This window comes from Crocuta crocuta, unplaced genomic scaffold, assembly GCF_008692635.1.
Source record: "Crocuta crocuta isolate KB4526 unplaced genomic scaffold, BGI_CrCroc_1.0 scaffold131, whole genome shotgun sequence".
Lineage (NCBI taxonomy): Eukaryota > Metazoa > Chordata > Mammalia > Carnivora > Hyaenidae > Crocuta > Crocuta crocuta.
Window position 1 is genome coordinate 12970190 of NW_027528977.1, and position 23071 is coordinate 12993260.

The window sequence follows — 23071 nt, forward strand, 5'->3', positions numbered from 1 at the left end:
CAGTTCTACGTATACTGATCTTCTCTATCCAAACTGTGTATCAGCTCTTGAGCTTGCAGGGACCTCAATCTACCCACCGCTGATTCCTCCAGTGCCCTGGCCACAGTAAGCACTGAGATGATTACTGATGATTAAGCAAAGCACTCACCAGTCTCTTCAGGTGGTGTCAAGCCACATGACCAGGTTTATGCCTCCCACCTAGTATGAACTACAACATCGTTTTTTTTAAAAAAGCATTCTATCTAGAGAGAGAAAAGCTTCCAAAAACAAACTTAATAAACACGGAAACAAGATTTCCACAGAAAGCAGAAAAATAATTTATTCCAAAGAGATGGCAGAAATAAGAAAGTCGTCCTGAAAATATGCTTTGGTGTAATTCTCTTAGCACAGATATTCCCTCTGAACACGCTCTCCTACGGACTGCCCCACTGGACTCTACTGGTCTTGCAACAGTGTTGAGACACTTCGCTGATTCCCATGTTGTGACCAGGCAGGAGTCGTCTTCAAATGCACAGGCTCCAAGGAGAGAGCAGCACGTTTCTCAGAAGAACAGCGCCTCTTATCTCTGAAGAGGGCACAGACATTCTACAGAGCCAGCACGGTTTAGGTGAAATAGGCACATAGTTCATCAAAATGTAAAAAAGGTGACAGGAGAAAATACTGAACTGTAGAAGGAGATACTCAAACGTGGTGTGAGTGTTTAAGGCAGCTGATGGCCAACAGAGGCGAGTCAGAGAAGGTGTTCTGGGTTTGGAGTTGACTTTGCATCTAGAGGAATTCTCTCCGTGACCTGCAAAACAAAGCCACTCTAGTAACTAATCCTTACCCCGTCCTCAAGAGAGCAAAAGGCGATTAACATCAAGAAAAGTCAATCAGGCCAGTAATTTAAAACATACAGGTGCTCGATAAACACTTGAATGAAAAGTGGGCTCAAGTGATGTCCCAGGTTGGACAGGTTTTGCAGGGCTGTGACAAGAGGTCCGATTACTGAAGACACTGCTGAACCGAGGGTCGTAAGTAACAGCTGGACCGTGTCACAGAGAGCAGGAAGTTGACTCAGACCAGACCAATCCTACTGGAATCTAATGGGTTCATGCCAAGAACCTGTATTTGCCTTTCCTCTCTTAAGGCAAGGAAGTCAGGTTCCCACAGCCATGGCAAGCTCTTCTCCATGTCAGACGCCCAAAGGGCAGGCTCCTTGGTACCCGACGTTGCTCCTAGTTTGCTCCTCATTCTTGTAGGTATAGGTGACAAATGAGATTTCTTTTTCTGGAAGCTTAAAGCTGTAACATCTCCTTTGCAGAGCTGGTGAACTTTTAAAATAAGTATCTTCATACATCAAACTGGTAACAGTGATCACGTAAACTCCCTTAATATAGCTTATTTCATTTATTTTTGAGAGGAAAAAAAGTGTGCATGAGCGGGGAGGGGCAGAGGGAGGGAGAGAATCCCAAGCAGGCTCCATGCCAAGCGAGGAGCCCGAAATGGGGCTCAATCCCACGACCGTGAGATCACGACCTGAGCTGAAATCCAAGAGTTGGATGCCTTAATCAACTGAGCCACCCAGGTGCCCCCATAAAGCTTATTTTAAAGGACTATAAAGATAAAGCCACATATGCTGCTTTCAAAATTAAAAAAAAAAAAAAAAGACAATATGGAGAATTTAAAAATTAAGTCAATAGTGGCTTTCAAAGGAAATTTCCACACAAGGCCTGAGCTGGCAGATAAGAAAACAAGCTGGTCATGACACACAATTTCCCGGAATGTTGAGGGTTAAGTGTGCAGGTGGGCAAGGGGCTAGTTAAACTGGGAAGAGACATGGTTTGGGGCAGGCCCTCTGACAAGACTGAAGGTCAAGTAGGGTGTCAGGGATCTGACGGGTCCTTCAGTTTTTCCAGATCAGCGGGCACAACCTGGGGAATGCACAGAGCAGCAGTGTGGTTAAAATGAGAGGTTTCCCAAGGCCCGCGGTTCACAGTGCCAAGGAGCAGGTACAAGACGGCCGCTAAGTCTTACTGGTGCAAGCTGGGGCAGTCCAACCACCCTCACCATGGAAAGTACCAGACTGATCGACCCACTAAGGCAGGACACTGCAAACAAAATACATGCAAGTCAAGATATTATCAGAGGCCTGTTTTTATAATGTACCAGGAAAATAACCACAGCAGGCCAGGGAGGGGCAACCACCGGAGCTACTGGTTTCTCGAGGCCTCACTGCCTCATAAAACCTTTAATCTAATGATCACTTCCTCCTCCTCCTGAGGCCAGCAGAACAACTTGTCTGCACAGACCTGTGTTCCACGCAGACGAGAAGTTTTACTGGAGAACCCTGAAGCAGTGAATGCACGTGTTTTGGGTGTTAATTTTTTATGAAGCATACAGGTTAGACCTCCTCATCGTTTGGGACAAAGGAACAATAACAAAAATAAAAAAGGAAGGCTTCATCTTTGGAAAACCACATTGGAACGAGATAACTGTCACTCGGGTTCAATGATCCTAGTCTGAGATAAATGTGAATGAGCATTATATTCAATGGCATGGACTTGTGGTTTGATTTGGGGGCGAATTAAAGCAGCACATTTTCTGTCTCTTGGACATGAAACAGCCGCTGGGGGTGGGTGGGGCGGAACTCAAGCAAAGGGTCCACGTTCTCATTTTGTAAAATAAGGGAATCATTAAGGCTACTTTCAGATAAAACTGACAGTGAAGACAACATAAAAAATTAAGGCCTGAACCAGCAAATCTGTTCAGGGGAGGAGGAGTGTGTCTCTATATACGTATGTATGTATGTATGTATGTGTATGTGTGTGTACATATATTTCTTTTTTAAATCAAAGAATAGGTTTTTGTTTATCTGTTTTTCCATCTTAGATAAATTCACAAAATGACCCCTTCTTTATGAGTATGTGTAAGATGTATGTTTACTGCAGAGTAACACAAGCAGCATTTAGGCAAATGAAAGGTACGTGTGTTTAGTAAGTCAAGGCAATGTACCAAGTGGATGGCAAAAACTGGAGAGCTGAACACATTCAGGGAGAGATGAACTCACTTTGAGACCAAGTGGCCAGAAAAGGAAGTACAAGGATTTGCAAGCTGGACCCTCGGAGAGAAAGCATCCGAAAGAATGGAGAGGATGGGGGAACAGAGCCAAGAGGGCAGAAAGGATGTCAGCAGACTACGTGCTTGCTTGCTAATCTGCCTCCTAAATCAACGAAGGTCCCAGGGTGGTAAGAGGCAGGAAAAGCCAAGTGAAGTTAATTAGGTCAAGAGCATGGACGTGGCAGGGCTGGAACCAACAGGTCACAGAGGAAAGCGGGTGTAAGCAGGCTGCAAAAGTGGTCTGAGGGCAACTGGGAAGGCCTTGACGGCCCAGTTAGGAAGCTGGACATGATCTGCAGGTTAGTCATTCTTACGTTTTGTGGCTCAGAGGACCTGTGGCGACCCTGACAAAAGCTGCCTTACGACATGTTACACAGCATTTCAAGGGGCAGGTACCCACTAAGCTCGGGGACTTCAAGTTAATAAAAAAAGCCTGCAGTCGCCTCTGGAAAACGACTGAAAGTGTCTGGGGCAAGCAGTGACCTCTTTCAGGAAGACAAACGGGGTGGACTTGTGTAGGTACAGTCACTGCAGAACAGGGAGCCCTCCCAAAGAGCCACTGTAACCACAATGATCGGGGTCAGAAATTAGGATGCCCACAGCAGGGACAGGAAGAAAGAACAGACACGAGCCATTAACAGGATCAAATGGATCTGAGGAAAAGGAGAAAGAAGTGATCAAAGAGGTTCTGACTCTCCGCGACAGGGAGATCTATGACATCAGGAACTGAAACAGAGATATGACAGTCTGAAGTAGCGGCAGCAAATCTGGTCAGAGAGAGCTGAGTAGAAGATACACTATCAAAAAAACATTTTTTAAAATGTTTGTTTATTTTTGAGAGAGATAAAGACACAGAGAGCGATCGGGGGAGGGGCAGAGAGAGAGGGAGACACAGAATCCAAAGTGGGGTCCAGGCTTGGAGATGAAGGCACAGAACCCGACGTGGGGCTCGAATCCACGAGCCATTAGATCATGACCCGAGCTGATGTTGGACACTTAACCAACTGAGCCACCCAGGAGCCCCCAAAAGATACACTTTTTAACCACAAAACACCTCGCACTTTTTAACTTTTCACAAATAAGGCTTACTTTCCACCTCTCAACAAGTCACAAACTTCTTCAGAGCCCATAGCCTTCCCTGAAATCCCCACTCAGTACCAGGCACCTCATGAGCACTCAAATATTTTTGGAATGCATAGAAAAACAGCTCCCCCGGGGGCAGAGGCCTAATTACCGATATACTTTATTCCTCTCCTGTCCCTACTCCGGAAAAAAAAATACAAGGTCTGCCCTTTAGGACTGCAGTAAGCCACATAAGTTCATCTAAAATGTTACAGTGCTGTGGTAAACTAATGTATAGGACCCGGGGGCCGCAGCCAAACCCACTCCAAGGAGATTCCATACCAACGTCACCCCCACAAGGCAACACGAAAATGGGCCATGACAAAACAGCAATCTGGATGCGACAGTTCCAGAAGCATCTTAGGACTCTAGGAAAGGCAGGCAAGGTTGGCAGGGGAAGAGATGGAGTGAGCACTGTTCTTCGAAGTACCGGGCAAGAGCTCCAGCCAATAAACATAATGTGCTGTGACTCAGCCGAGCATCAACACAGGAGAGAAAATCATGACAAAACCAAAATGACTAACGGAGCAAAAGATCAGCTAGGTGTTCAGCTGCGCCGTTGAAATCTAGTCAATTCCATCTATATAAAATTATTCTGAAGATTTCATGACTGATCCACATTTTTCTCTACTAAATAGCATGTCTGGTTTACACCTCCTACTTTCCAAATCTGGCCTCTACTCATGTACAGAATCAAACATTTTTCCTTACCAGATGAAGACAGGCCTAAATCTCGTTTCTGCACTCCTTTATCATCCCACTGTTGTGTAAAAGCACAAAGTTCAAAAGGGAATTTTGCTCAATCTTTTGATTTACCACAAAGAAAAATGAAGTCTTGTCACAAGAGTCCTATCTGCTCTCATGTTAGGCAGAGATTAGATCTCTTCACGTGATAAATCCAAAGGCCTACAGTTACTGTACTGCCACAATCGCTACCTCAAATGCAGAAGAAATGTGACAAGACTTTCCTAATTAGGGTTTGTCTGGCTATGCCCTCCTGCTCCCTGGTATTTTCTTATAAAGGAACCACCTTTAATATGAGTTTTAAGCAGCCCTGGTTTGTGCTGTGGACCAGAGTGCAAACAGAAGGAATTTGTCTATCAGGTTAACTTGTGATTGAAAATGGACCCATGAGGGGTGCTTGGGTGTCTTAGTTGGTTGAGCTTCTGACTCTTGGTTTTGGCTTGGGTCATGATCTCACAGTTCATGGGTTCGAGTCCCACATCGGGCTCTGCAGCTGGCAGCATGGAGCCTGCTTGGTTGGGATTCTCTCTCTCCCTCTCTCTCTCTCTTTTCTGTCCCTCCCCCACTGAAGCTGTCTCTGTCTCTCTCAAAATAAATAAAGAAAAAAAAAATTTAAAGAAAATGGACAAATGAAACCTCAGATCCACACCCAGTGTTTTTTGGGTCCAAGGGCCCTCTTTCATGACACGGGAAGGAAATGAGGCTCAGAGATGTTAAGTGAAAGGCAATGCTAAAGGAGATCCAACTCAGGACTGAAGGTCTCTGCCCAAAACCCTAATTAATCAACATCCTTACCTAATATCCGCTGTAGTTAAAAGAAAGGATAATAAACAGGAGAACTTGATGAAATAAAAAAAAGGTAAAAAAACTCTTATAAATCATATATATATGAGAATCTTATAAAAAATCATAATAAATTATAAATCAAAACCCCTTTGGGCAAAGACAAAACTATGAGAAAAAAAAAAAAAGAAAAAGCGGACTACTTACCTATCTAGATTGGCAAAAACCCAGGCTGTGAGGTAATAGGCTCTCTCCTACACTGTTAGTGGAAATGTAACAATGGTACAATCCCTACAGAAGGGATGTAGCAATAGCTAGAGAAGGCATATACCTTTAACCCAGAGATCCACTTTTCAGGGAATCTAGCCCAAAGATTACCAGCAAAAATAGAAAATAAAATGTCATACGTATAGCATCATACTGTGCCTTTATCAATAATAGCAAAAGACTAGAAACAATCCAAAAGTACACCAATGGCTGTAAAAAGAACTGAAGAAGATCTCTATATACTGATAGCAGCAGTCTCTAAAATATATTGTTCAGTAAAAAAAAAAAAAAAAACAAGGTACAGAATAGTAGACGTAATATGGTATCTTTTCCGCAATAGCTGTGGGGGGGATATACACGCATATATGTATACATATATATTTATGTGTATGTATTTGCTTATATACATGTATGCATATACACATCTATATTTGTATGTATGTACTTACTTATCTTGGCAAAATGAAACACTGGAAAAACAGACATTTCCAAATGTATCTGGTTTACAACTGTGACTGTGAAAATATGTTTACATATTAAAAACATAGTAACAAATAAAAAAAATTACTATGAGTGAACACAAAATAAAACAACTTAATCTGATTATATATCAAACTGATGACGACGAGAGGAAATAATTATTTCAACTGACCTCAGAAAATGAGATCTTTTCTTTATTTGTCCTAAGGACAAATAAAGCAGCAAAGAAATCCTAAACTGCATTCGATAAACTTACAGTCAGTAGTTATACTGGTGTTATTTTGAAACGATATGTATTGCAGGATAATGAAAGTAAAGTCTGTAGGAGCCAAGATTTTCAGCATATGTGAATGGTAAGTATAAAACCAAAGAAGTCAAAACCATGTCACATTAAATTTTAAATAGAAATATTAACATAAACTCATAATTTTTTTTCTCCTTAGAAGAATTTAATTCCTGGCTCTGTCCACTTTAAAGGCATAGAAGCAACAACATCCCAGCAGAAATGGATGCACTTAGCAATCAGATCTTTTTTTTTATTTTGAGAGAGAAAGTCCAGGAGAGCGTGAGCGGGGGAGGGGCAGAGAGAGAGGGAGAATCCCAAGCAGGCTCCAAGTGGTCAGTGCAGAGAGCCCGACATGGGGCTGAACCTACAAAACCATGAGATCATGACCCGGGCCGAAACCAAGAGCCAGACGCTTAACTGACCGAGCCACCCAGGTGCCCCTCATATCCTGGTTTTAAATACCATGCCCACTGAAAGGAATGAAGGCCAGCTGGGCTTGAGGACTGACTAGTGACCCAGGTATCCTTTCCCCTTTCAGTGGGAAACAGCTGACTCCAAGTCTGGGACAGGAAGCACACAAGAGGGGTCTGGGCCATCTTGATGTTGCCAGTGAGTAAGGAAACTACCAAAGACTAATAATAAAAGGACACAGAAGCCAGTCTACTACACAGGCTCTAGTAGGCCAAAGAAAGAGCAACTGATCACAAAAACGGTAATGAATGTAACCGATTAAAACTCAAAAGGGAAGAAAAGAAAGCCTCACTGGATACCCTGGAAGTAACTTGGACACCAATATCTCACTCTGAAAATTTAAAGAATTAAATACAGATACTGCTTTTCCTGTATGTTCTATATTTCAAGGTTACTAAATAACCTTAGAATGAGGTCAAGTTCATCCTGACAAAACCTTCTATCTAACCAAATGTAGAAGTAATGAGGGAACTAGAAATCACCATTTTGCATTTTCTACAGTAATGTTTACTTCACACTAAGATCACGATCATCAATGAGTAAAACTCCCAGATAAAAGGCTGGCAGAGAACTTTCCCAATGGAGGGACCAGGCTGTCATTACTTGAATCCACTGATCATCACAGCATCACTAAAGACGGGACAGTCAGACATAGTGTGTCTCTTGATATGACTTCACAGTTCCACATAAACAGTCCCCTTGCCAAAGAAGCTGAACCAGAATCTAGGCAAGCGCTGAGTGCTAACTTCATTTATCAAAGTAATAGAGGACAAGGAACAAACTTAATGACAGGTTTCCTGACTCTTGGCCAGTGAAGAAATCTTTCCACTACACCACTGCTTACCTCTCTGAGCCTGTGAACCAAAAAAAATCTATAATTTTAACTCCAGTTTTCAAAAAGCACCTATCTCTATCCAAAAGTATTCAGAATGCCCTTAATTTAAAATCTGTCAGCAACTTTTAAGAATCCTGCGATATCAAATGTAAATAATAGCGCTCCTGTGTCTGAAAGACTGCACGCAAACTTTATTTAAATGGCTGGGGAGCAGCAGAATTGAAAAGAATCTCATGAATAAATCCTTTGGTAAGGTGAATGGCCTAAGTTCCAAATTTACTTCTGTTCTTCAGATGTTTGCTTTCAGCAGTCTGCCCTTGCCAAGTGTTAAAATGGCTGTCGTCTTCTGAGGAAAAGTCAAGGCACCTTCCAGCTGCCTGCCTGACAACACTGATGTGAAAGGTTCAGGGCATAGTCACCTCAATGACTGAGTGCTGGAGAGGGGGGTCTTCCTCCTCACGGCCAATGATGCTTGAGGTACCAGATGGTTTCATTTTTCAATTGTGGTCCGAAGAGGGGGTTGAGCTGGGCCAGAATTGCGATCAGCCAACTAAAAGAATAATGGGGGAGGGAAAACAACAGAAAGTGGTGAACTCATGCGGGAACAGGACCATCTTCGATTAGGATGGAACGAGTGCTTTATATTTTTACCTCATCTCAATTTAGCATCTTCACAACTTCCAGGCTCAAGGAGAATGGGTGTTACTTTATCCATTCTCCGAATGCTACGACCCACAACTGCTATGACACACCTATTTTAACTGGCACAGCCAAGGTTAAATTTCAGCCCGCCATCTTCCAATTAGACTGCAACACTTGAGCTCCCCTTCTCTAATCTCCGTCACCACTAAAATATGTAATACATCTTTTGGGCCCCAGTGGAGCTGAACCAAGTGGGTATTTAATTCCCCCAGCTTACTTGAGAATCTAAGCAACAAGGCATTCCTCTGTACCGTATGGACTGAATACGGAAGAAGTACAGTGATGTGACAGGATACCTCAGGGTCAGAAGCGAAAAAATAGCACCTACATGGTCTTTAAAATTTTGTTCTACTGCTCACAAAATTCTGAATAAATGGTTTTACATCTGATACAGGAATCCATGTATCCAGTGAAGTTTGAGAAACACGGAGCTAACACTAAAGCAAAAACGAAAAGAAAAATGTCTGGCCATTCAAACCATTCCATGTTTTTCCTTATTAAACAAATATTTAATGAGCACCTACTAGGTTCCAGGCCCCACGGATACAAAGGAGAAAATGAAATGTCACTACCTTCACAAAGCTTACCTAATATAATGTCAGGAAGGAAAGAAAGTGGGATGAAGGGATAGAGAATGATGGGGGTAGCCAGGGATGATCTCTCCAAGGAGGTAACATTTGAGCAGAATACACAATGCCTTTCATTCCTATTTAATATATATGAAGTGATTGGAGAATCTCTCTCATCTTACGGGGCAAGGGCATGGTAAACAAGCCCGGCCTCCATCGACTGACCCGGGAGCGCGGATTCTAATAACATCATCTGAAGCAGCTATCACCTCGCATGGAATAGAGGGAACTGCTTTGCAAGGAAAAGGAGAGTAAATGCTACACGAGCCTCCTTCTAAAATTTTAGCACTTTCAATTCCCCTATAATAAGAGGGGAACCAGCCGAACCCAACCGGACTGTCATCTCGCTGCATCTTTTTTCTTCCATTTGCTGTCATTTTTTAGATTTCTGCCCGCCAAACTCAAAGAGTCGATTCTGATCACCAGTGCCTAGACTGCTAGAGAAGCTTGCACCCGGGGAAATAAACATACCTGCTGGCTCTCCCAGCCCACTCTGCCCCACCCCATCCCACACAAGGTGGTTTTGTGACAGGAAACATGACACCTGAGGAAATCGGGCCAAAACAGATACCCTAAGCTGATTCACTTTACAAACAAAAAGTTAATTCAGATGAGATTCTCTGATCTGCCCTTAAAACGAGAGTGTTAAACACACACACACAAAATGCCAGGACTTGTAGCTGAGATCACATCTATCTGACGCTGTGAAAGAAAAAAAGAAGATAGCACACGCAGACATACTGAAGAGCTCTGTGCCTGCAGCGAACACTAACGGTGCAGAGCTAAGAGTCATGGAAAATTCCACACAGACCCAGGACTTCCCCAATCCCAGCAGGCAAAGAGAGGCTGACTGTAAAAACAGTCGCTCATCCTTTCGTAAGAGACTGAAATAACTGGCCAGTGCTTAGAAGTAGTAGATAAAAAATTTGCTAGAACCTAAACTAGTCTGTCTCCCTCCTTCATCAAAAATGTATAGAATGAAATAAAAACACCGTCTCCCAGCACTCTGTATGACGTTGTATCGCAGTGCTTCTCAATCCTGGCCCCATGTTATAATCACCCACGGAGCTTTAAAAGATACGATGCTATACTTCACATATGATCTTTCTTTTAATTCTTCCACAATACGGTAAAGGAAACTGAGACACAGAGAGGCTATATGGTTTGCCTATGGTCACAAATCCAATTAGCTGGTAGTAGCTCCTGAATCCAGAAATCAGGTCAGACTAATGTTCCTAACTACGTTTTGTACATAACTACAAAAGTTATCTTTGGAAATATTTTTTAACAGGTAACATTTCAGATGGGCATCTATTTAACCAAATCTAATGTGTCTGGAGCTAAGAAAACAAAGAATCCATCTGCTGATTACTGATGAGGTCCATCACAAGACTTTGTTACCTGAGGTGAAGAAGAAGTACCTCAAATCAAAAACAAAGCCCACTTTGCTTGCTCAGATCAGGACTCAGAAACGTTTTAAAATTTAATTTTACATACTATTCTTAATGTTTTAAATCAAGCAAAACAGCTCATTAAACACACACACACACACACACACACACACACACACACACACACACCCCAAACAAAAAAAAATCCCCAACAAACCACAGTTCAAGAAAATTCCTTGGGAAAAAGCCCAGGTCAGTTCACTTGAAGTTTCATGGAGGAATTTTCCCCCCTCTAACCAGCTGAGCTCTGTGCCTGCCCTTCTGACTACCGCCTGACTTAAAATTTCCCTTTAAAGCTGATAAACACTTTGGAAAAACTGGAAAGAGAAAAAAAAATCCACTCTGAATTGATGGAAGTGGGTGGAGAAGAGATCATATTCCAATGAATCTATTACTTCATGTGTCCAAGGAAAGAGAACTAAGTGTACCCTTCATATGTGCCCAAACTGTTCCACATGTCTCCAGAACCTGAAGGCCAGCCTAATAACTAGCCATCTGAAATTATTCAAACTACTGAGGCAGCTATGGTGTGGTAACATATTTCAGAGAACCACAGGGCTGGAATGGCCCAGAGGTCAAGTCCACGTTCCTCATTTTAATGATGAAGAAACTCCATGCTCGGGAGCTTAGTCTCCCATAGTGAAGCAGTGATGGCGCTGGAAGAGGAACCCGCACCTCGTGAACCCCACGATACCAGGCTGCTTCCATAGCGTATTAAGGACAAAACGAATCGAGCAGCCCAGTGCTCCTAATTAATTCCACAGCCATTTACCAAGACCGGGCTCCATGTCAGGCTCCGAGGACCCAAAGAGGAATTGGTTAAGGAGCCAACCCCTTAGGGGCTCATGAGCTTGTGAGAGACAAAACAAGGTTAGCAGCAGAGTGTGCTTTAAATAACACGCAGAGAATTTCATTCTACAAATACTCCCTGCCCACCTATCATGAGCTCAGCTCTCGGTTATTAGAATTCTTCAAGCACAAAATAAACCCTCCGCAGAGAAAAGACTATAGCCAGCTCTCTCAAATCTTGTTTTGTTTTGTTTTTTTTGTTCCATGCTCAGATATGAGAACAGGGAACAAAAAAGAATGGTTACTTCCCGGTGACGCACAGATTAAGCAGATAACTGTTTGGCTTCCCTGCTGCAATGCATAAGTCCCCCTAGGACTTCTCTTCTGTTCCACTGTCCCTCCAGTGAGAGCGATGATAGGGGTGACCTCTATTAGTGGGTTCCTGAAGAAACAGCAGAGATGCAGGAGAGTGACCTGACTTATGTCCATGGAGACGACCCCTGTCATATCCCTTCATCCCAATCGAATGACACAAATTCTTTCAAGGGCGGCAATGTTATTAGGCACTACTAGAAAATACAGCCTTCATCGATGAATGAATGGATGAAGAGATAAAAAGATTATAGCATATGTATACAATGGATTATTATTCGGCCATAAAAAAAAAAGAATGAGATCTCGCCAGTTGTGACAACATGAATGGAACCTGAGGGCATTACACTAAGTAAAATAAGTCAGAGACAGAAAAATACTGTATGACCTCTCTTATATGNTAGATAGATACAGGGAACAGATTGGTGGTTGCCAGAGGTGGGATGCAGGGGATGGGAGAGATGGATGAACTGTGTTTTATTTAAATAATTTGAAATTAAAAAATGAAAGCTTTTATTATTACTGTAGACAGAAAAAAAAGAAAATATGAGATTCAGTATTAGGCAAGATCGGCTTTCAATTCCAGCGACACCAAATATTAGTGGAGTCAAGTCCAGGTAAGTGACCTTACAAATTGAGCCTGTTTTCCCTTTTGTAAAATGAAGATGATAGTCTCTACATCAGGATATTAATATATGAAAGTGCTCTGTGTAGTAGCTGACAACTCAGTGTTCAATAAATACTGGTTACTCCTTCGTTTTCTCTATGACACAGCCACAGAATAAAACCTATTTACTTTATGAAGGGGTTTCTCATGTAACAATGTGTCATTCTCTCTTTTTTTTTTAATTTTTAAAAATTTATTTCTGAGAGAGAGAGACAGCGTGCGCAAGGGAGGGTCATAGAGAGAGGAAGACACAGAATCTGGAACAGGCTCTAGGCTCTGAGCTAGCTGTCAGCACAGAGCCCAACGCGGGGCTCGAACCCACAAACTGTGAGATCATGACCTGAGCTGAAGTCGGACACTTAACCGACTGAGCCACCCAGGTGCCCCAACAATGCGTCATTCTCGTCTTCACCTCCTCTCTGCCCCCAGCCCTCTGTGGTAGGCAGAATTCGAAGACATTCTCCCAAGATTCCCATCCGCTGGTGTTCACACCCTGTCTAAACTAAACCCAGGATGGTAGGTATGCTGGGACAGCCACTCGTGAGATGAGATTGTGTTAAATGGTACTCCTGGCTTTAAGGAAAATCATCCTGAGCGGACCTGACCTAATCAGGAGAGTTTGAAAAGGGACGGGACTCTCCCTGATGAAAGGCCTTTCGAGTGTGTGCATCACTTACGAATTTACTGCCGATCATCTCCGAACACACCCTTTAATGTGTCCTCTGTCATACGCAACTGAATTCCTTTCTCTCCTTTACAGGGAACAAGATGTTGAGCTTTCTCAGGAGGGGGGCCAGAGGGACATTGTGGGCATGGGCTGGAAGTTGGTGGAGTGGGTATGAGAATATTCCATGAAGCCCTGCACTGACTCAGGCCTGGAACACAGTCACTTTGATCTGGTAACCTCAGCCTGGATGTAATCTGTCTGCTGTCCCCCTGACAAAGACACCAGAGCCCTTGCAGGGCCTACAGGCTATGACGGTGTCCTGCTCACACTGACGCAGGGAGTCCTACCAACGCCACGAACTGCCGGCTGTCCTGCCTGTACTCCAGAGCGTGGCCTAGGCTTGCTCACCAACGCCAGCCCGGCCAAACGAGTGAACTATTCTGAGCCACAGTTTCTCCAATGAGGTCTGATTCCCTTCCAAGTCTGTCCTTCCTGCGGTACTGTCCCCCAGCGCTAGGGTACCACACAGAGTTTCCTTGTATCTTACACTTACTCTTTGGTTGTAATTAACAGCAATTATGTTAAACTTCCCCTGTTTACCCTACTGTGTGGCTTCCGTCTGCTCGTTGAACCCAGATGATTACAGGAGGAGAAGGACTTGACACAAAGGAGATCCTGTCTCGCTGGCTTTGAAGATGCAAGGGCCTCATGACAAAGAATGTGGCCTCTGGGGACTGAGAGCAGTCACCAACTAATAGCCAGCAAGGAAGAAGGACCTCAATCCGAAAACCAATTCAAAGTGAATTCTGCCGCGGCCATAGGAGCTTGGAAAAGGGCCCAAGCTCCAGATGAGAAGGCATAACCTTATTTCCACTAACCTTATCCCAAAGCTCTCTCTACTAGGGTCTCTTCACTACCATAGGAATATGCCCTATTTGTGCCAACTCTACACCTGAAACATTGTTTCTTTTCTCCATACTTTCTATACCTGGACATCCAGTTCAAAGTCTGTAACAATCTCTTTATCTTCCAAATTATAAAGGAAAAGATTATATAGTCAGAGTAATTATAAATATGCTTTTTCATATAGCAGACGATAATTTGCTGGGCCAGGTGCCTAGATTTTGCTCCCACTATAAACAGTCAAGATATCCAACTATTTTTTAATGGTTTTTTTTTTTTTACATTTATTTATTTTTGAGAGACAGAAAGAGACAAGAGCACAAGCGGAGGGGGGAGGGCAGAGAGAGAATGAGACACAGAATCTGAAGCAGGCTCCAGGCTCCACGCTGTCAGCACAGAGCCTGACACAGGGCTCAAACCATGAACCATGAGATGATGACCTGAGCCGAAGTCAGACGCTCAACTGACTGGGCCACCCAAGTGCCCCTATATCCCACTATTTATAATGTATCCATGATACACATGTAAGCAGTTCTCAGACCAAAAAACCTGAGTGAAGGCAAGTACCCAGAGAGGAAAATGAAGTGATTACAGGCTGCTTTCCACACCTTGAGGGCACAGACTAAACCAGATGAACTTGGGCTTTTATTTTCACACCTCCCAGGACATGGGAAACAGTAGACAAAGCCCAGGGCCCACTTAAGGTAGAGAATCTAATACATGTTTCACACACCTACCTCCCAAAAATGCTGAGGTGCTAAAGGGCTCTGTCTCAAGGTAAGGATATAGCAGACAGAACTCCCGAAGAAGAATGCTAGGAAAATCAGTGGTCTCAAATAAAACCATCAAGAAGGAAGGCGAAAAACTGCCACTGAAAATGAGCCATAATGAAGGTTTGTAACTCAAAATCGTACCGTATGGTTCAAACACACACACACACACACACACACACACACACACACACGAAGACTTTTATTCAATTTGATCCCACAGTGATAATGGCCCTTGGCACTCAGCAGAGTGTAAATCCTTTCTGCAGAAGCCCACTCTCATAGTAGGTGCCTCAAAGACTTCACACACATGGAATTATACGGGAAACGGATAGATGGCAGTCAACTATATTAAATGCATACGGCACCATCAGTGAGAGGGACCAAAGCAAAGAGCTGATGCAGACCTGGAAGGATATCATGTACAGGCATGATCAGATGTGGACTATCAACAGTCTACTGTGTTTCAAGAAAGAAGCCTGAATATGCGCAGGGAGAAATGGGGAAGAGAGGGAGGGAGGAACGAAAAGCAAAACTTGTAAAAGCAGCAAAACAAACACCTACATAAAAGAAAAATAGAATACCTGAAAATAAAAACGTCGGCTGGTGAAATTCTGCTCTGGTAAAGCAGAGTAGCTCCTATCATACTAATCCTATAGAAAGTGATTATAAACCCTGAATAGAGTTGGAAAAATAACTATTGGATGGCACTAGAGAATGTCCAAACACAGGGAGAACCTGAAGGGGATTTAATCCTCCTATGAAGGATGCCACACCAGTAACTTTATAGAGCATTCCTCCTGAGAACATTGTCCAGTTCACGTGTGGGGCAAGACAACTGAAGCTCAAGAAATACTGCAGTCTTACTGGCGTGGGGTATTGGAAAATGAAGTTCAGAGCTGACAGGATAGCTGGAAATTAAAGAAGGAAATCTCAAAAAGGAGGGGCCAAAAAGGGGAGTCCCAAAGTCTGTGTGTAAATTTCCCTTAACCCCTTAGCTGATCCTCGAACCGTGTATGTTCCTGGAAAAGTACTGTGGAAAACACCTGGAAGTCTGAAAGGATGTTGGGAGAAATTTCAGCTGCTGCCTATCACAGGAGGGAGAGGGTTCAGAGTCTGAGGTTAGAAGAGCTTGGTAAACACTCAGATTTTCCACTGAAATTCCAGAATGAGGAGGGCCACACTCTAATGGAGAATTCATTCTAATCTAAGGGCCAAACTGACATAGATCTGCCCCAACAAAGTATAAAACCAACCTTCCACAAGTTTAAGGTGATCAATTAATAATTTAACTGTTTTTTTACAACAAAATTTAATCTTTCTCAGAGAAACAAAGCAGAATCCAGAGTCTCTGCCATCTACAATATCCAGTATTTAGTAGAAAACAGTCATGCAAAAACACAAGAAATGTAATCAACAGTCAAGAACAAAGGGATCTACAGAAGCTGATTCCAAAATGATACAGATGTTGTAGTTAAAAGACAATGACTTTACAGCACCTATTATAAATATACTTAAGGACTTAAAAGAAAAACTGGCTATGAAGAATGAACAGATTGGGAATGCAAGAAAATAAATTAGAACCATAAAAAGAACCAAATGGAAATTCTAGAACTAAAAAATGTAATATACAAACCAAAACTCTTTGGATGGGCTTACCAGAAGATTAGAGATAGCAGAAGAAAGAGTCAGTGAACCTAAAGACAGATCCACGGAAACTATCCAATCTAAAGATATAAGAGACAAAACATTGGGGAAAAAAACATCAAACGGTCAAACATAGGTGCAACTGGAGTGTCAGGAGAAAAAGAATACAGCAGAAAAAAATAGAAGAAATATAGGCTGAAAATTTCTCAAATTTGATGGAAGACATTACCTTACAGATTCATAGAGCTTAGCAAACTCCAATCAGAATAAATTCAAAGAAAACTACACCTACATACATCATACTTAACCTGCTGAAAACCAAAGATAAAGAGAAAATCTTGATAACATCCAAAGGAAAAAGAATGTATAAAGAGGGATAATTATTTAAATTATAGCTGAGTTCTCAGCAGAAGCAATGGAGGCCAGAAGACCATAGAAAAGCATCTTTAAAGTCAGCTAAGAGAAAAGAAAAATCCTGTCAATTCAGAATTCTATATCTAGAAAAACTATCCTTCAAAAAAATGAACATGAAATAAAGACATTTTCAGGTAAATGAAAGATTAGTAAATATGTCATCAGCATACCTGTGCTACAACAAATACTACAAGTTCCTCAGAGTGAAGGGATATCAGATAAAAACTCAAATCTACAGGGGCGCCTGGGTGGCTCAGTCAACTGAGTGTCTGACTTTGGCTTGGGTCATGATCTTGTGGTTTGTGAGTTCCAGCCCTGTATCAGGTTCTGTATCGACAGTGCAGAGCCTGCTTGGGATTCTCTCTCACCCTCTCTCTACCCCTCCCCCAACTCATGCTTTCTCTTTAAAAATAAACTTTTTAAAAAAAGAAACTCAAAGGGGGGCTGGGTGGCTCAGTTGGTTAAACATCTGACTTCAGCTCAGATGGGGATTGTGCAGCTGATGAGTTCGAGCCCCATGTCAGGCTCTGTGCTGACAGCTCAGATCTTGGAGCCTGCTTTGAATTTTGTGTCTCCTTCTCTCTCTGTCCTTCCTTTGCTCACACTGTCTCTCTCTCAAAAATAAATAAACATTAAAAATGTTTAAAAAAATAAAAAAACAAACTCAAGTCTACAAAAATAAGGAACTTTAAAAGGCAAAGGCAGTCAGAATGGATTAAAAAATAAGACTGAATTATATGCTGTCTGAAAAAGGCACTTTCTAAATATAAAGACAGATACAACAAGCACAAGAAAGGCAGATTGACTATCAATATCAGTAAAAGCAAAAATCAAGTCATGAAGTATAACCAACGATAAAAACAGGTACCTTATAAAGATAAAAATGTCAATTCATTGGGAAGACATAATCATAAATGTGTATGCTCCTAATAACAAAGCTTCAAAATATGTAAGACAAAAGTGGAAAGAATTAAAAAGAGAAACAGAAAAATCCACAATAGCTTATGACTTTACACCCTCTTTCAGTAATAAGAGTGACAAAAAAACTCAATAAAGATGCAGAAGATTTGAACTGCCCTGACCTGACGTTAATAAAACACACCACACCTAACTTCAAGATAAACACTTTTGAAGTGTACAGGAAATGATTATAATGATAAACTATTATGCTAGGTCATAAAACAAACCCCAACTGCAAAAGATTGGACTCTTATAGAGATTTTTTTTATTTTGTTTTTTTAATGTTTATTTATTTTTGAGAGAGGAAAAAAAATGAATGAGTAGGGGAGGGGCAAAGAAAGAGGAAGACAGATCTGAAGCAGGCTCCAAGCTCTAAGCTGTCAGCACAGAGCCCAATGCAGGGCTCGTACCCACTAACCGTGAGATCATGACCTGAGACGAAGTCAGACGCTTAATGCACTGAGCCACCCAGGCAACCCCAGAGTGTATCTCCTGATAAGACATCTAGAAAAATGGCAAATATTTAAAAATTAATAGAAAATACAGTGTCATCATAATTTGTAGGCTGTGGCTAAAGTAATGCTTAGAGGGAATTCTGCTGAATTAATTGCTTACATTTTAAAAAGAACAAAGGTTTAAATCATTTACGTTTCCACTAAGCGCTATCAACAATAGCCAAAGTATGGAAAGAGCCCAAAAGTCCATTGACAGATGAATGGATAAGTGGTATATGTATGTGTGCGTGTATACACGTATACACACACACACACACACGATGGAATATTACTGGGCAATCCAAAAGACTGAAACCTTGCCATTTGCAACAATGTGGATGGAACTAGAGGGTATGATGTTAAGTGAAATTAGTCAGAGAGACAAACATCATGACTTTACTCATAGGTAGAATTTAAGATACAAAACAGATGAATATAAGGGAAGAGAAGCAAAGATAATATAAGGACAGGGAGGGGGACAAAACATAAGAGACTCTTAAATACAGAGTACAAACTGAGGGTCGCAGGAGGGGTTGTGGGTGGTGGGATGGACTAAATGGGTGAGGGGCATTAAGGAGGACCCTTGCTGGGACGAGCACTGGGTGTTATACATAGGGGATGAATCACTGGAATCCACTGAAATCACTGTTGCACTATATGCTAACTAACTTGGATGTAAATTAAGAAGTTAGAAAAAGAGCAAATTAAACCCAAATTCAGGAGAAGTAAGGAAATAAATAAAAGAAAATCTAAGTAAATAAAAAAGTATATCATGTTAAAGATCAGAAGACTTGGTATTGTTTAAATGTCAGTTCTCTCCAAATTGATCTACAAATTAAACACAATGCCAACTAAAATCAACAGGCTTTTTTAGGGTAGAAACTGACTAGATTATTCTCAAATCTATATGGCTATTTTAAAATAGCCAAATAATCTTTAAAAATATGAAGGGCTTCAATGTTTTGATTTTAATATAAAACTAAATATTCAAGAGAATGTGATATTGTGATAAGGCTAGACAAAAAATCAACCAACAGACCATCTGCAAGTAGGCTCACACATACAAGGTCTAATCATTTTGAACAAAGATGCCAAGGCAGTTTAATGGAGAAAGGAACATCTTACCTTCCAATGATGCAGCAACAATGGAGTATCCATACCATGAAAACAACAATTTAAAAAAAAAAAGAAAAGCCTGGGGCGCCTGGGTGGCTCAGTCAGTTAAGTATCCCACTTCAGCTCAGGTCACAATCTCCCGATTTGTGGGTTCGAGCCCTGATTTGGGCTCTGTGCTGACAGCTCGGAGCCTGAAGCCTGCTTCAGATTTGGTGTCTCTGTCACTCTCTACCCTCCCCCTGATCTCGCTCTGTCTTTCTCTCTCTCAAAAAAAAAAAAAAAAAAAAGGCTGATTCCACTGTTGGAGTGCCGAGGACCTTTGGGAGCAGTCATGCCTAACTGCTAAAGCGTCTCCAAGCACCGACCTATTATGGAATCCTTCAGGTCCAAATCCTAACCCAGTAACAGGAACTATAAGACTTCAGTTTAACAGGTGTCATATCTTTGTGCTTCTCAATCTTTGCCAAAATGTGCCCCCTCCAAACCTCCCAGGACCACCTATTATGACCCAATTCCATTCTCAGACTGCTCTGCTCATCTCCCCACTTGACCCAACATCTACTCTTCCCTGTCTTCAAAACCCTTCCACTGTGTTCTCTGTAACTTGGTCAATGATCCATCATTCACACATTTCACTTCCCATTGCTCCACTCTGAGGCTCTCTCAAGCAGAAGTTATTCTTATACCAGATAACCCAGGCTTTGGCAATGGGGTAAGTTCTTTGCTCCCCTGGGCTGCCTCCAGACAATTCTGTCCTGCTCTTGTGAAAACCTGACTTCTCCTTTGGAATGCATGCCTGCCGGCTTTACTACACTCTCATCCCTTCATACATTCCTGTCACTTCCCCTTATCCAACAGAAGAGGCTTAAGGTGGCCCTTTTTCGGCCCCTCCTCATCGACACAACGTCTGAATGCTGGCATTCCTCAGCTTAGACTGTATCTCTCATCTCTTCTTTTACAGCAGGGTGTTTCTACCTCAGCACATGTGGATAATTTGGGGTCACATTAAGTCATTGTTGGGGAGAAGGGGAGGGAGTGTCTGTCCTGTGTGGTGTAGGAGGCTGAGCAGCATCCCTGGCCTCTACCTACTGGAAGCCAGTAGCCCCAACAGAGGGCCACTGCCTTAGGCAATTACATGCAGCCTCACTGCCTCAAAGTCCTTTCTTTGTACCATTTCCCATTTGACATCTCTCAGAACCTTCACAGGCTTCCCCATCTTAGCATGTCCTTGACTGAAGGTTTGATCTGACATTCATCGCACCTCATGTCTCCACCAACCCAGAAACCTGGGAGACAACCCTGATTCCTCCCACATCCAATCCATCGCTAGGACGAATAAATTCTACTCCCAAATCACCTCTCGACTCTGTGCATCTCTCTTCATCTTTGCCGCCATCTCAGGCCAAACCACAAAGATCTTGTACTCAAATGAATACAAAAACCTTGGTGTCTCCACTTCCGTGCTGGCCTCCCAGCAATCTATTCACCACAGAGCGGCCAGAAAGATCATCCCAGCAAACCACTCCTTTATTAAAAACCTAAAAGAGATCTCCTAGTCCCTTAATATAAAACCTAAATCCCAGGGGCACCTGGGTGGCTCTGTTGGTTAAGTGTCTGACTTCAGCTCGGGTCATCATCTCATGGGTTTGAGCCCATGGGCTGACAGCTCAGAGCCTGGAGCCTGCTTGGAGTCGGTGTCTCCTTTTCTCTCTGCCCATCCCATGCTCATGCTCGGTCTCTCTCTCTCTCAAAAATAAACAAACATTAAAAATAAATAATAAAAAAATAAAACTCTTAACCATACTACCACATAATCAGGTCACATACTATTCATCCTGGAAGAACCAGGGACTCCTGCCTCTTCGTCAATATTTCTTTTTGTGTATCCCTCTGCAGGTAGAGGCACAATTAGTCAAGCACTAAAGATACAGCATGTTTTCCAAGAAGCAACTGTATCTTCATAATATGATCCTGAATTTCTAATTTACCCTCAAGGCGTTAAGTTTTGTAATTCTGGGTAAGCTACATCCACAATTCAATATTAAAAACTAACCTAAGACCAAAGCAAAGTATGGAACAGTAATTAACAGGACTGTGTGCTTAAGGAACAAAAGTGACCTTGTGGCTCAAAGAGAGAACCAGATGTATAACATTGAGACATTCCTCTGCTGAACTATTAACACAGACTGGTTGTACTGGCAGAGATCCTGATTTTTCAGAGCTCAAACAAGTCACACCCCATGAATCCAACCTTAAACCAGAACAAACTGGAAAGAGAAAAAAACTGCCATACACCGAAAGCAATGTAGAAGTCCCTGGACATATTTCAAAATGCGACTCTTCTTAGGAGATGCAGTTTGGGGGGCGGGGGGGGGGGTTTTATTTCAAGAGGNCTGATGCCAAACAGTGAAGTTTTCTTTAAATTTCAAATTTATTACAGAATCTTGTCCCTTTGTGGAATCAAGTATTTGGGATTTGAATTCAAGTCATTCACCCATGTTCCAGGCAGATATTTAACTAAATAGGATATATGATCAGGTTTCAAAGAAACAAAAGAAAAAAACCAATTTCATAAAGTCTACACTACACACCTCATTACCTCATACAATGGCCTCCAGCAACATTTAACATCAGGACGCTGTCTGCTATATTTAATACACTGATGACAGAACTAATCCACTGTCAACAGAGAAGTCACCCATATGTTTGGGACAAAGGAAAAAAATCTAGACAGCAAGAGGTAAAAGCTCACAGCTATTTCTCAACTGAGTCACTAAGACTCAAAAGATGTATAATTTCAAATCCAGTCATTCATTTTACACCTGAAAATGAAAATAAGAGGCATGGAACTGATTGGAAAGGTTTATTGTTTGTTTTGAAGAAAACATGAGAGGCGCCTGGGTGGCTCAGTTGGTTAAGCGTTCAACTTTGGCTCAGAGTTCGAGCCCCGCAGAGGGCTCTCTGCTATCAGCACAGAGTCCACTTCAGATCCTCTGCCCCCCACCTTCCTTGGCCCCTCTCCTACTTATACTCGCTCTCTCTCTTAAAAATAAACATTAAAAAAAGAAAGTATTACATGAAAATTAAGCAAATTTCACACACAACGGAGGACCAGAAAGTCATAAAACATTTCTGCCCCATCTTCTTACTCCCCAGTCATTCTCCTGTACAGTAATTTTCTCATTTTTAAAACCCTACCACCAACCTTGCTGCTCAGGCCGCAGAGATCTTCAAAGGAATAAAAACAAAGGCCTTCTGACCACTCGTTGACTCCTGGACTGAAAAACGGCTCCCTTGTTGAGATTTCGATAGGGGATTCAGTGCTACAGACTGAAGCTCAATCACCCTTACAAAAATGAGAAATTCTTGATGACGTGTGTACTTCTTCACTCTTTAAAGCTAA

General features: G+C 42.2%; 1 protein-coding gene across 1 annotated transcript in view; it reads right to left on the reverse strand.

Annotated features, from left to right (window-relative positions):
* Positions 1-293: 293 nt before the first annotated feature.
* The window catches only part of ATP6V0E1 (ATPase H+ transporting V0 subunit e1), a 30786-nt gene continuing 8008 nt past the window's right edge, over positions 294-23071 (reverse strand). The window contains exons 3-4 of the mRNA XM_077757305.1: positions 8507-8637; positions 294-790 (exon numbers count right to left, since the gene is read on the reverse strand). Of these exons, the coding sequence (XP_077613431.1) occupies positions 8544-8637 (94 nt within the window). The 3' untranslated portion in view covers positions 294-790; positions 8507-8543. The remainder of the gene's footprint in view (positions 791-8506; positions 8638-23071) is intronic.